The 14273-nt window shown below is 40.9% G+C and overlaps 1 protein-coding gene across 19 annotated transcripts in view; it reads left to right on the forward strand.

Moving 5' to 3' along the window:
• The window catches only part of LOC141770050 (far upstream element-binding protein 3-like), a 22525-nt gene extending 10380 nt beyond the window's left edge, over positions 1–12145 (forward strand). For 8 of the 19 annotated variants that reach the window (XM_074639662.1, XM_074639663.1, XM_074639660.1 and 5 more), the window contains exons 7-18: positions 3–165; positions 273–371; positions 1058–1159; positions 1262–1379; positions 2072–2172; positions 2250–2388; positions 6519–6679; positions 7584–7654; positions 7756–7841; positions 9242–9313; positions 9601–9758; positions 11380–12145. In XM_074639662.1, the coding sequence (XP_074495763.1) occupies positions 3–165; positions 273–371; positions 1058–1159; positions 1262–1379; positions 2072–2172; positions 2250–2388; positions 6519–6679; positions 7584–7654; positions 7756–7841; positions 9242–9313; positions 9601–9758; positions 11380–11388 (1279 nt within the window). In that variant the 3' untranslated portion in view covers positions 11389–12145. The remainder of the gene's footprint in view (positions 1–2; positions 166–272; positions 372–1057; positions 1160–1261; positions 1380–2071; positions 2173–2249; positions 2389–6518; positions 6680–7583; positions 7655–7755; positions 7842–9241; positions 9314–9600; positions 9759–11379) is intronic. The other 11 variants (XM_074639664.1, XM_074639665.1, XM_074639666.1 and 8 more) reach the window with 7 other exon arrangements.
• Positions 12146–14273: the final 2128 nt, after the last annotated feature.

The following is a 14273-nucleotide window of genomic DNA, read 5'->3' on the forward strand; positions in this document are numbered from 1 at the left end:
AGGCAGGCGAAGCGTCTGCTGGTCCAGATCGTGGATCGCTGTAGAAACGGTCCGGGTTTCCACGGCGACGGTGAAGGCGGAGCCTCCGTGCAGGAGATGCTGATCCCGGCCAGTAAGGTGGGACTGGTGATTGGCCGAGGTGGAGACACCATCAAACAGCTGCAGGTAGAGTGATTGACAGCTACAGACTACGGAGGCGTCTGTCTCTTTAAGACCTCTGATGTATGTTGATGGTGTTGTTGTTGATGTCGTTGTCGTTGTCGTTGTATCAGGAGCGAGCCGGGGTCAAGATGATGATGATCCAGGACGGTCCGATGCCGACAGGAGCCGACAAACCTCTCCGCATCTCTGGAGACCCGTACAAAGTGCAGGTAAAAACAACCGTTGGTACTCAGCGGAACCAAGAAATGCAGCGGTGTGCCGTAAAGAAACGCACTAGTATGCCGTAAAGAAACACAGCGGTGTGCCGTAAAGAAACGCAGCGGTGTGCCGTAAAGAAACGCACTAGTATGCCGTAAAGAAACGCAGCGGTGTGCCGTAAAGAAACGTAGTAGAGTGCCGTAAAGAAACGCAGTAGAGTGCCGTAAAGAAACGCAGTAGAGTGCCGTAAAGAAACGCAGTAGAGTGCGGTGAAGAAACGCAGTAGAGTGCCGTAAAGAAACGCAGTAGAGTGCGGTGAAGAAACGCAGTAGAGTGCGGTGAAGAAACGCAGTAGAGTGCGGTGAAGAAACGCAGTAGAGTGCGGTGAAGAAACGCAGTAGAGTGCCGTAAAGAAACGCAGTAGAGTGCCGTAAAGAAACGCAGTAGAGTGCCGTAAAGAAACGCAGTAGAGTGCCGTAAAGAAACGCAGTAGAGTGCGGTGAAGAAACGCAGTAGAGTGCGGTGAAGAAACGCAGTAGAGTGCGGTGAAGAAACGCAGCAGAGTGCCGTAAAGAAACGCAGCCGAGTGCGGTGAAGAAACGCAGCGGAGTGCCGTAAAGAAATGCAGATAAAAGATATTTAACATTAGCTGAAGTATTTTAAACATCTGAACTGTTTCTCTCTTCTGGTGCTTCAGGCAGCGAGGGAGTTGGTGTTGGAGGTGATCCGGGAGAAGGACGGAGACTTCAGGTCAGGACGCAACGACTTCAGCGCCCGCCTGGGAGGAACCAACCTGGACGTACGAAACGCACAAATAAACGCACACTGTTAGCATTTGTTAGCAGCTAGCATGTTTGAGCGTCCGTTTGAATCACTATTTAAAAGGTACATTCATGTCTAGTCCGTCTCTCTGCAGGTCCCAGTCCCCAGGTTCGCCGTCGGCATCGTGATCGGCAGGAACGGAGAAATGATCAAGAAGATCCAGAATGATGCAGGAGTCCGAATCCAGTTTAAAGCAGGTCTGTTTACACCAGTATAATCCAGTTTAAACTAGTCTATTAACATCAGTATAATCCAGTTCAAACTGGTCTGTTTACACCAGTATAATCCAGTTTAAACTGGTCTATTAACATCAGTATAATCCAGTTCAAACTGGTCTGTTTACACCAGTATAATCCAGTTTAAACTGGTCTATTAACATCAGTATAATCCAGTTCAAACTGGTCTGTTTACACCAGTATAATCCAGTTTAAACTAGTCTATTAACATCAGTATAATCCAGTTCAAACTGGTCTGTTAACATCAGTATAATCCAGTTCAAACTGGTCTGTTTACACCAGTATAATCCAGTTTAAACTAGTCTATTAACATCAGTATAATCCAGTTCAAACTGGTCTGTTTACACCAGTATAATCCAGTTTAAACTAGTCTATTAACATCAGTATAATCCAGTTCAAACTGTTCTGTTAACATCAGTATAATCCAGTTCAAACTGGTCTGTTAACATCAGTATAATCCAGTTTAAACTAGTCTATTAACATCAGTATAATCCAGTTTAAACTGGTCTGTTAACATCAGTATAATCCAGTTCAAACTAGTCTGTTAACAGTATAATCCAGATTAAACCAGTCCATTTGTGACAGTATGATCCAGATTGAGCGTTGTTGACCCGACCACCTTTTGACCTCTGACCTCTCTGTGTGTCCTCCAGATGATGGCATCAGTCCAGAGCGTGTTGCCATGGTGATGGGTCAGCCAGACCGCTGTCAGCACGCTGTCCACCTCATCAATGAGCTCATCCAGACCGCTCAGGTAACACTCGGCATAGACAGGTGAGCTGTGACGGCGTTCTCAGGACTCTTCCTAATGTTGTGTGTTCGTCTTCGTAGGAGCGTGACGGTTTCGGCTCGTCCCTGCGGAGCGGGAGGGTCAGAGGTCGTGGTGATTGGACTATGGGCTCTCCTGGTCCCCTACAGGAAGTGACCTACACCATCCCTGCTGACAAGTGTGGCCTGGTCATCGGCAAAGGTAGGAGACGAAACCTGATTCAGTCTGACCGGTGTGATGATGACGTAAACAAACAGGATGTCTCGATCACTTTTTTATGGTTCCAGTAAAGAAACGCAGTAAAGAACCACAGTAGGGTGCGGTAAAGAAAGGCAGCGGAGGAGCGCGGTAAAGAAAGGCAAGGCAGCAGAGGAGCACGGTAGAGAAAGGCAGCGGAGGAGCGCGGTAAAGAAAGGCAAGGCAGCAGAGGAGCACGGTAGAGAAAGGCAGCGGAGGAGCGCGGTAAAGAAAGGCAAGGCAGCAGAGGAGCACGGTAGAGAAAGGCAGCGGAGGAGCGCGGTAAAGAAAGGCAAGGCAGCAGAGGAGCGCGGTAAAGAAAGGAAAGGCGGCAGCGGAGCGCGGTCAAGAAAGGCGGCAGAGGAGCGCGGTAAAAAAAGGCGGCAGTGGAGTGCGGTAAAAAAAGGCGGCAGTGGAGCGCGGTCAAGAAAGGCAAGGCGGAGCGCGGTCAAGAAAGGCAAGGCGGAGCGCGGTCAAGAAAGGCAAGGCGGAGCGTGGTAAAGAAAGGCGGCAGAGGAGTGCGGTAAAAAAAAGGTGGCAGTGGAGCGCGGTAAAGAAAGGCAAGGCGGCATTGGAGCGCGGTAAAGAAAGGCAAGGCGGCATTGGAGCGCGGTAAAGAAAGGCAAGGCAGTGGAGTGCGGTAAAGAAAAGGCGGCAGTGGAGCGTGGTAAAGAAAGGCAAGGCAGCAGAGGAGCGCGGTAAAGAAACACAGCGTAGTGCGGTAAATACAAGTATTAATATACCCATCCATTAAAATACACCTGGTCAGCATCTCTACTTTCAACATTTTCTTATAACAGAAAGAAATCAATTTAATTTCTGAACGTTTAGACAGAAACTGAGCTGTTCAGTGTTTTTATTAAAGTCATATTGAACACGACGTTCAGCCGAAGATTTAATGTTTCTATTTGATTTAAATGTTTCTGGTGAGAACTCATGAGGGGCTCTAAATAAATAAATGACATGACCAACAACAACAGCGAGCGGCGCTCCATCAGCCGCTCTCCGTCTCTATTTAGAAAACACTTAAAGACGTGGACCATTCAGCAGCTCTGTGTTTGTGGAGGTCAAGGGGGTCGAGCAGCAGCTACCAAAATAAAAGCCTCGGCGAAAAAGAGATGTCAAGTACCCGATGTTTAGACACCATATGGTCTGTTAGAGAGAGAGAGAGAGAGAGAGAGACTATTGTTTGTCAGGATTCATGAATGTCCTACTGTCTACACATACATACACAACACACACACACACACACACACACTGATTCAAACATGTCATTAAGCAAAATATTTTTTAATTTAATTTAATCCGAATCAGTTAATATAAACTAAAATTTACTTTAAATAGAAACAAGATTAGACGATAAGTACTATTTTATTAATGATTAATCTGTGGAGTTATATTATATAATATTGACAATATGTCAGAAATATTAATAATAATAATCATTCAGTGATTTTACAGTCGACAGAGAAACACCAGATAAATGTATTAATATAAAGCCTTTAATCAATAAATGTTTCTGTCGACCAACAAATTAATTTAATAATTACACTAAGACATTTTTAAAATCAGCAGAATATCATCAGAAGAAATGAGCTGATAAAATTTAAACATTTTATTAATTTAAAATGTAAAAACAACTTAATGTGTACGATGATAAAATAACTAAAAGCTGTAGAGCTTTAAAGGAATAAAAAAACTGAATAGATGTCAGATGAAGTCTGAACCAGATGGAGATTTATTCAGATATCTCTCTCTCTCTCTCTCTCTCTCTCTCTCTCTCTCTCTCTCTCTCTCTCTCTCTCTGTCTCTGTCTCTGTCTCTGTCTCTCTCTCTCTCTCTGTCTCTGTCTCTGTCTCTCTCTCTCTCTCTCTCTCTCTCTCTGTCTCTCTCTCTGTCTCTCTCTCTCTCTGTCTCTGTCTCTGTCTCTCTCTCTCTCTCTCTCTGTCTCTGTCTGCTCTGCTCTCTCTCTCTCTCTCTCTCTCCTCTCTCTCTCTCTCTCTCTCTCTCTCTCTCTCTCTCTGTCTCTCTCTCTCTCTCTCTCTCTGTCTCTCTCTCTCTGTCTCTCTCTCTCTCCTCCTTTCACCTCATAAAAGGTCCATTAGCGGCCTCCTCATTTGGTTAACAAAGAGTTAATGACCTGAGGATATTCTGCTGACCTGCAGGAGGTACAGCAGGTGGAGGAGGAGGTTCTGGTTCTACCCAACAGTTTAGCTTCTTTTATAACGTTGACATTTCAACATTTAAATGCAGTTTGTTGTGTTTTTTTGTGTCTTTGTCGTGTTTAAAGTCGGTATTTGTGCTCAGTTACAGAAAAGATCCGGATACTCTAATATTATTATAATGTTATTAGTATTATACTGTCAAAGTTAACGCAATAATAACGCAAATTAGTTTTAATAGGGCTGTCAATCAATTAAGATAGTTAATCACAATTAATCAAATACATGCATTTGCATAAAGCAGCATATTTGTCCACTCCCATGTTGATAAGAGGATTAAATACTTGATAAATCTCCCTTTAAGGTTCATTTAGAACAGATAGAAAAATGTGTGATTAATTTGCGATTAATCGCGATTGAATATTTAAAAAAAAATTCAACTATTTGCTTCTTTATTTATTTTTGCATTAATTCTCTTATTAATTTAGTCTTGTTTAATTTTCCCTTTCGTATTTATTAAATTTTTTTAATATATTTTCTTTATTTATTATTTTTTTTATATTTATTTATTTATTTAAGCAGGATTTTCCTTTTAGATTTCACCCCTTATTTATTTCCCCAAACTTATTTATTTGTATATTTTCTTTTTACATTTCTTTATGCATTTCTTTTTATTAATCTTTAAATGTATTTATTTATTCATTTATTTTTGAATGTATTTATTTAGATTTCCCCCCTTATTTGTTTCCCCAAACTTATTTAGTTCTATATTTTTTTCTTTTTTACATTTCTCTATGCATTTCTGCCTCATTATGGAAATGACGGGGGCTGTCACTCAACGTGTATATTAATAAATAAAAAATAAATAAATAAATAAAAGGGAAAATTAAACAAGAGTAAATAAATATGGGAATTAATACAAAAGATAAATAAATAAAGAAGCAAATAAAACAGAAATATCAGTTTATGCCACATTTTTATCAATTAATTAAGTGCTACATTTATTTGTAATATTATTTTTGGTACATTTAATGACAGTCATTTATTTATTAATTTATCTTCCATAAGAGAGTGTGTGTGTGATGAGGGACGTTATAGCTGTGAGCGTAGCAGAGCAGTCTGTACAGCAGCTTGCTTCGTTTGCTTATATTGTGTTTTTTGAACAGAGTCTTTATGAAATAACAAACTGACCTCATTTATCAGGCGTTTTTTTCAGACTGTTTTTGGACATTTTTCTGACGTTTTTCTGACATTGTTTTTAAACTTTTTTTCAGACATTTATTGGACTTTTTTTTTTTAACTTTTTTTGTACATTTGTCAGACATTTTTTTGACTTTTTCCGACAGTTTTTCTGACGTTTTTCTGACTTTTATTTTACTTTTTTCTGACATTTATCGGACATTTTTTTTAAACTTTATTTCAGACATTTTGTCGGACATTTTTTACGGAGAGTTTCCGAACAGTTTTTGGACGTTTTTCAGATAATTTTTGGACATTTTGTCGGACATTTTTTGGGACATTTTTTGGACGTTTATCGGACATTTTTTGGCTTTTTTTTTGGACATTTATCAGTTATTTTTTTGGACAGTTTTTGGACGTTTTTCAGACATTTATTTTAAAACTTTTTTTTCAGACATTTCTTTTGGACATTTTGTCGGATATTTTCCAGACAAAATAACAACCTTACCTCAGATCAGATCAGATTAAAAGATATATGCTTGGTTGAACATCAGGATGCAGATAAAGCTTCCAGGTCGTGACTCGTCTCGTAGTCCTCTACTGCTAGCAAAATTAGCATGCTAGCCGTCGAGTACGGCGCCAGCAGGAGTTTCAGAATGCTGGATACTTCCTGCTGTGATGAGAAACCGTCTGATAATGTTAATAAAGTTGGTAATGAGGTGAATGAACATGTTGTTGTTGTTGTGTGTGCAGGAGGAGAGACCATTAAGAGTATTAACCAGCAGTCTGGAGCTCACGTGGAGCTGCAGAGGAACCCTCCCCCCTCCACCGACCCCAACACCCGGGTCTTCACCATCAGAGGCACCGCCCAGCAGATGGACCTGGCCCGCCAGCTCATAGACGACAAGATCGGGGTACGCAGAACAAACGCACCTCCGCACGATGACTCTTACCTTCTGCTCAGTTAGAAGTCTATAAATCAAACGCACCTCCTCCCCCAGCGTTAACTCAGCAAAATCAAACGCACCTCCTCCCCCAGCGTTAACTCATCACACCTATAACTTCATAATATAATATATATATATATATAATAACCAGGTTTATTATCTCAGTCTGGCTTCAGTCTTCCAGGAGATTAATTTATCTTTGATTACATTATTTCATAGAAAAACTGTTGCAAAAATACACAAAATATATTAAATAAACGCAATATTCACAGAAAGCTTAGCTCAGTTGTTTTCATATATTTTTTGTACTTTTTTTCGGACATTTGTGAGTCATTTTTCTGACTTTTTTGGGACGTTTTCCAGGCATTTATCGGACTTTTCTTTCTGTCATTTTTCAGACGTTTTTCAGACAATTCTTTAAAAAACCTTTTTTTTGACATTTTTCGGATTTAGTTTTGACATTTTTCTGACGTTTTTTCTGACTTTTTCTGACATTTCGGTGTCGGTGGCCTGTTGCGTTGCCTCACGTCTCCTTTGTTTTAGCCGACAAGTTGCATTTAAATGCACCACAAAGACGACAGCCGACGGCCGGTCACCACGTACCTTGTGCTCCGGTGACGGATGAAATGACTCTCCACACTATGACACCAACTTTCTACTCAGTTAGAAGTCTGTATTTCAAACGCACCTCCTGCCCCAGCGTTAACTCATCACACCTGTAACATAATAATATAATATATATATATATATATAATAATAATCCAGGTTTCTTATCTCAGTCTGGCTTCAGTCTGTAATCTTAATATGATGATGTAACGTGTAATGAGTTTGATGTTAACAGAATGAACGGTCCTGTCTCTCTCCTGTTCAGGGTTCAGGTATCATGAGTAACGGAGGTTTTGGCTTCAGTCCCTTCACCCAGGGTCCGGCTACACACCAGAAGTAAGAGCTGCTCTCTGATCCTCATCTGACTGATTACAGTTAGTCAGACTGGGATGATGATGATGATGATGATGACGGTTGTGTTGTGTGTTGATGTGCAGCTGTGGCAGCGGTCAGACCTTTCTGACTGGCGTTTGGGGGAACACCTACCAGACCAGCTGGCAGAACCCTGGACAACAAGACCCTGGTAACACGCACACACACACACACAGACACGTTTCCCTCATCACTCCACACTCAGTTCCTTTTAGTTAACATTTGAAGGTCCAGACGCACCGACCCGACATCAGAGAACTAGCGGCGATGAAGGACGACCGCTGCGTCGCCTCACGTCTCCGTTGTTTTAGCCCACAAGTTTCACTTGAACTCATGGAGAAGACGACAACTGACGGCCAGTTACTGCATACTGTCCTTTCAAAATAAACCTTTTTCTGGCATTTTTCAGACATTTTTTTAGCGCTTTTTCTGTAATTTTTCTGACATTTATCGCACATCTTTTTGACTTTTTTTCTGTGATTTATCGGATATTTTTTTATACTTTAATTCGTACATTTGTAAGATGTTTTTCGGACAGTGTTTGGACAGTTTTCTTTACTTTTTTTCGGACATTTTTTTAAAGGCGGCGGTCGTTTTCATCGTTTACAAAGAGAAACGGCGGATATACGATCCGTTGTTATGATACGTACATGAACCATTTTCACTCTCACTCACCTTCAGCTTCATTCCAGATGTTTTAGGTTGTTACCCTGGGATCGTTTCAGTATCGCTATCCAGATGTTTAGGCAGGGCATCGTATCCAAGTCCGAGTTTTGGTATCGTGACGACACCATTCAGAAGATGCTGTTTACAGGACTCGTATCCATCTCACTATAACAGAGGAACATTAGTGTGCATGTAGTACAGATGTACTGAGGCAGAATCAAGGACGTAGATTTTGGGTATTTTGGTTCATAATAACGGTTACAATAAATATGAGATAAAAGAAAGCACTGCAAAAGTCAAGAATCATAAATATGAAATAGAAAAATAAATATATATATATATGAGAGATTTCTCTGAACAGTCCGTAGTGAGTCCTACCAGGCCGCCAAAAATTCAACTTTGCATCTTCTCAGTCCGATCCTCAGGAGCTGTTTTTAGGGTCATTGTAGGTTTTAAAAAAAATAATTTGAGATTAATGTCGTCATTTTATAATAAATAACTCCAGATAATAAAATCCTGGAGATCCGTAGTACCGCCAGCCGCCGTCTGAACGCCACTGCTCCTAAAGTCGTGTTCTTTCGGACGACCTCTGAGGAGAAGGTCCTGAAAGATACATGTACGCATATTCTTTCATGTTCATAAATGAACACATTAATTAATATATTTTGCACTCGGCGGCTCACGTTACGGCGGTGTTTAACGGCGGTGTCTGTGACGTGATGACGTGGATCCAACCTTAAATAGACTATATATAGTTGAGCTACAGTATAATGGCCCTAATACTCCGTGGTAGTTAATAATAATAAAGAGTAGTGTTCTGTGCGGTGGTTCTTAGGCTGAGTGTGTAACCGGCGTCAGACCTGCTGTCTGTTTGTGTGTCTGTAGGTCAGCAGAGCCAGCCTCAGAGCTTGATGACAGACTACAGTAAGGCCTGGGAGGACTACTACAAGAAACAGAGTACGTCTGTCTGTCTGTCCTCCGAGAACTCAGCTCAGCTCAGAGAGACGGGGGGGAGGTTAGACATGAGGGGGAGATTCACTCCTTTAGAACAACAACAACAGGAATGTTCTGTAGATTGCTCTATCTGCTCCTCTCGTCTTCATGGAGAGTTTCAGCTCATTGTTTGTTCAGCTTCACCCTCACCGCTTCACCGCTCTCATAGCCTCGCAGTTCTCTTCCTGTCTTATTCTTCCACGTTGATGAACTAACTGTGTCCTGATGTTGACGTCTCTGTGTGTCCTCAGGTCAGTCGTCTCAGCAGAGTTCGGTGCCAGACTACACTGCAGCGTTAGCAGAATACTACAGACAGCAGCAGCCCTACCTGTGGAACGCCGCCCAGATACAGGTAACACAGGGAGCTGACCAGGAAGCTGCCAGCTCACCTGGACTTCACCTGCTGCAGGTTCTGGTTTGGAGTTTTATCAAACATACAGACACGTTGTCAACAAACTGTAACGCTACCGAGAAGATGAATATGAATTTAAATAAATAATAGTGATAAAACTTCAATAATAGAAAATTATAGTAAAGAAAATTAGACCTTTTTTAAGTTTGAGGGTCTCAATATCTTCTTTAAATTAGCATAAAATCCAGTAAAACTAAGTACATTTATCATATATAGGGATGCACCGATACGATACCAGTATCAGGCATCGGGTCCGATACTGTGCACATGTACTCGTACTCACAAAACGGCTCCGATACAACTTTACGGCAGCGTGACGTTAACCTCTCCTCACCATCTTTCGGGTCCTATCGCACGTGCTCACGCTCCATCTCCCCGACGGTGCGTGCGGGATCCCACCTCAGCCGGAGCGCGCCGGCCCTCACTTTCATTGCTCCACGGGGTTTTGCTTGCACCCTCTGACTCGCGCGTGCGTTAGACTCCTTGGTCCGTGTTTCAAGACGGGTCGGGTGGGTTGCTGACATCACCGCATCCCCTGGCGCCTTTTACGTGGGCCGAGCCCCGCCCTGGGGGCACGATGCGGTCGGGGAGCATTGAGGACAGTCCGCCCCGGTGGACGGTTGCACCGGGAGCAGGGAGCCCCGTCACGGTGCGGCGAGGTCCGGGCGGGGAGCGCTGTAAAGCTGCGGCCGCGAGCCTTTCCAAGCCAACCTAGAGCCGGTGGCAGCGCACCGCCTCGTATGCGGGACTCCCCAGCCTGCCGTGTGTCCTCACACCCTCCAGCTGGCTGTTAACGAGGCTCTTTAGGCACAGAGAAGTACTCGTATCGGAGAGAACCCAGATGTAAGTACTTGTACTCGGTCTGAAATAAAGCGCTATCTGTGCATCCCTAGAATGTGTGTGTGTGTATATATATATATATATATACATATATATATGTATATATATATATATATATATATGTATATATATATATATATATATATATGTGTATATATGTATATATATATATATATATATATATATGTGTATATATGTATATATATATATATATATATATATATATATGTGTATATATATATATATATATATATATATATATATATATATATATATACACATATATATATATATACACATATATATATATATACACATATATATATATATATATATATATATATATATATATATATATATATATATATATATATACATATATATATACATATATATATATATATATACATATATATATATATATATATATATATATATATATATATATATATACATATATATATATATATATATACACATATATATATATATACACATATATATATATATACACATATATATATATACACATATATATATATATGTGTATATATATATATGTGTATATATATATATAAATAAAGCGTTATCGGTGCATCCCTAGTTTCTGTTCAAAATGTGACATTTTTACAATTAATATTGATATTCTTGATTATTATTCTTGATTATTATTCTTGATTATTATTATTGATTATTCTACACAACATGTAACCTTTCATTCGAGTCCAGTCCTCAACAACACCACGTGCAACAACGATGTCATTTCCTGTCTCTTCAGGATCACTAGAGGCTCCTCCCTCACCGGTGAAGGCCTCGGATGGTCGTCGACGGCAACCAAATCGGGGTTTCCTAGCAACGCTCTGCCGCTTCCTCCTTCCTTTTGTAGAGAAAAACTAAGGATTAACTGAAAAATCACGAACTCTTTTCTTTTCTGTTTTTTAACCTTACAAAGTTGATATTTTGTCGGGCAGATTTTTTTGGACTAGCCTCTGGTCTCTCTCTCTCCACGGTGTAGACCTGTTTTTTCTTTTTGTTTATTTTTTATCAAACTTGAACTTAAAGATGTATCAGTGTGGCTTTGAACAAAAAAAATCCAGTATAATCTATATTTTGTCTAGTTTTATTTTCCAATAAGAAAACGGTATAAGGCTTAGCAGTCTTGAGTAAGAGAATCAGATATTATTATTATTATTATTAGTTATGATAATGTTTTAAAGCATGCGTCAGATTGTGTGTTGACTCTCAGTTATTTCTTTTTATTTTTTATTTTTTTTGGCATAGAAATATTTTAATAGCGTCAGATGGAAATTTAATGTTTTACCGTCGGAGACAAAAAGTGTTTTTTGTACTAAATTTGTGCTCGCTGGGTCTGTTTGTTCTCCATCTAATTTTACCTGTTTAGTCGCCATCTTGGAGGTGCAATGACGCGTTTCTTGTTTTCTTTTGGTTTGATAGTTCTTATTCCTGTATCTCTATAGTGATTCTTTAGTTTTTATGATGTAATGATGAATAAATGACGATTTATATTGCGTTGTCTAAAGCCAGATCTCTCTGTGGTCAAACAGTTTGTGTCCTCCACAGGATTTAAACGCCGACGCCACGTTTCTCCGAAACTCAACTTTCATTACAAAAAGGGGGAAATGACTATTTTCTTACAAAGTGAAACTTTATTATTGTTGTTGTAACTTAGTTCTGCATTTCTACTTTGCCGATTTGTTTTGTAGAAGAAGTGTTTTAGGAGCTGAACAATGAAGTTATCGATTCTATTAGCAATGTGTTGGCTAAACTAGCGTGTTGGCTAAACTAGCGTGTTGGCTAAACTAGCGTGTTGGCTAAACGCGCAAGTTAGCAAAAAAGATGTGCGTTACCTCAACTGTGTGTTAGCGGAGCGAATGTGTTTCTGTTAGCCGTGTTTTATGATCTGAATGTCTCGTAGTGAACAGATGTGTTTGTGTTAGCGGGATGCGTTAGCTTAGCGGAGCGAGTTAGCTTTTACTGCGTTACACGTGTTTGTAGATATCGCCATTCTCCCATTTTGATCAAATAATTACAGAAACAGTCAACGAAACAGAAACAACATCGCTCCAAAGAAACGTCACCGACATTAACGTCTAAATAAAACCAAATAGACCCGAAGATAATCCACTGCTAGCTCCATGAGCTAACAACCTGCTAGCTCCACAAGCTAATTTAACCTGCTAACAAACTGCCATAACGATATAAAACGACTACAAACAGCTCATTTAGACTTCATATCCATTTAGCTACTATAACTACATGGCTACGTTCCGAAACTCTCCCGACACGAACGCAGCGTTAGCCGAATGTTTTGTTTGCGTTAGCTTAGCGGTGTGGGTTAGCTTCCACTGAACATGCTAATTACTAAACGTCGTTAATTCACATCTAAATAAAACCCAATAAACACAAATAGAATCCACTCTGCTAGCTAAAAACAAGCTAATTTATCTGCTAACAAACTGCCACAACAACAAACAGTTCATTTAGGATTAACATCCATTAATCTACTAAAACTACACGGCTAGCTAACCGAGCAACATCTCTGAGTAACGTGTCAGCGTTCACTAACTCTCCCGACGCGAACGCATCGTTAGCCGAATGTCCGTTAGCCGAATGTCCGTTAGCTAAACTGTGTTTTGTGACCGTGCTAGCTGAACGTGTGTGCGTGTGTGTGTTAGCGGTGTGTGTGTGTGTGTGTTAGCGGTGTGTGTGTGTGTGTGTTAGCGGTGTGTGTGTGTGTGTGTGTTAGCGGTGTGTGTGTGTTAGCGGTGTGTGTGTGTGTTGAGGCTGGGTTATGCGTCTTGAACATTTGTCATTACAGGTTTTCGTGGCTATTTTCTCTAAAACATGGAAGGTGTTTTCAGCCTTTCGGATCCCGCCTCCCAACGGGACGTTGGATCTAGCGGTCAGCTCGTTTAACGAGACCCATTGGAGGCGTGATTCCAGCCTCAGCTGTGTGTTCGTTAGCGTCGTTTCTAGTGTGTATTTGTGTGCGTTGTGTTGTGTGTGCGTTCGCTGAGCGTCGTGTGTCGGACCACAGAGAGGTTTGTCTTGCGCGGAGGGAGATCTGGCGGCTGTTGTTGAGTTGAATATTGAATCGGTGGTTCTGCTTCTTGTATGTGTGACGATGATGATGATGATAATAATAATAATGACGACGATAATAATGAGTTCTCCTGTTCGGGGGGGTCTATTTAAATCTCTATCCAGTTTTGAATATTCAGTTTGTCGATAAGATAATATGGTTTTGTGTAAATTTCCACTCTGGCGGGTGCTCTCCAGTTAAACATGTACTTTGTTATCCTGTTAAAAATGATATTGTTTAATTCACATGTTTGTGTCTAACCGATTTGCGAAGAGAAGTTATGTGTTATTTTCTCAAGACTGCTAGGCTAACTGTCTCTCTCTCTCTCTCTCTCTCTCTCTCTCTCTCTCTCTCTCTCTCTCTCTCTCTCTCTGTCTTCTTGTCTGTCTGTCTCCGTCTCTCCGGACGCCGCCACGTTTTAAAAAGCTGTGATTCTTCAACACGTCTGTAGCCGGACCGTGTGATCACGGCTGAGCGTTGTCATCGCGGGCGTGTTGAACGGTCCCGCAGCTCTTTAGCGTGGCGGCGGCCGAGACGAGGAGCGCTGTAGTGACGGGGTTTTACTCCCC

The sequence above is a fragment of the Sebastes fasciatus genome, chromosome 6, assembly GCF_043250625.1.
Source record: "Sebastes fasciatus isolate fSebFas1 chromosome 6, fSebFas1.pri, whole genome shotgun sequence".
Classification (NCBI taxonomy): Eukaryota; Metazoa; Chordata; class Actinopteri; order Perciformes; family Sebastidae; genus Sebastes; species Sebastes fasciatus.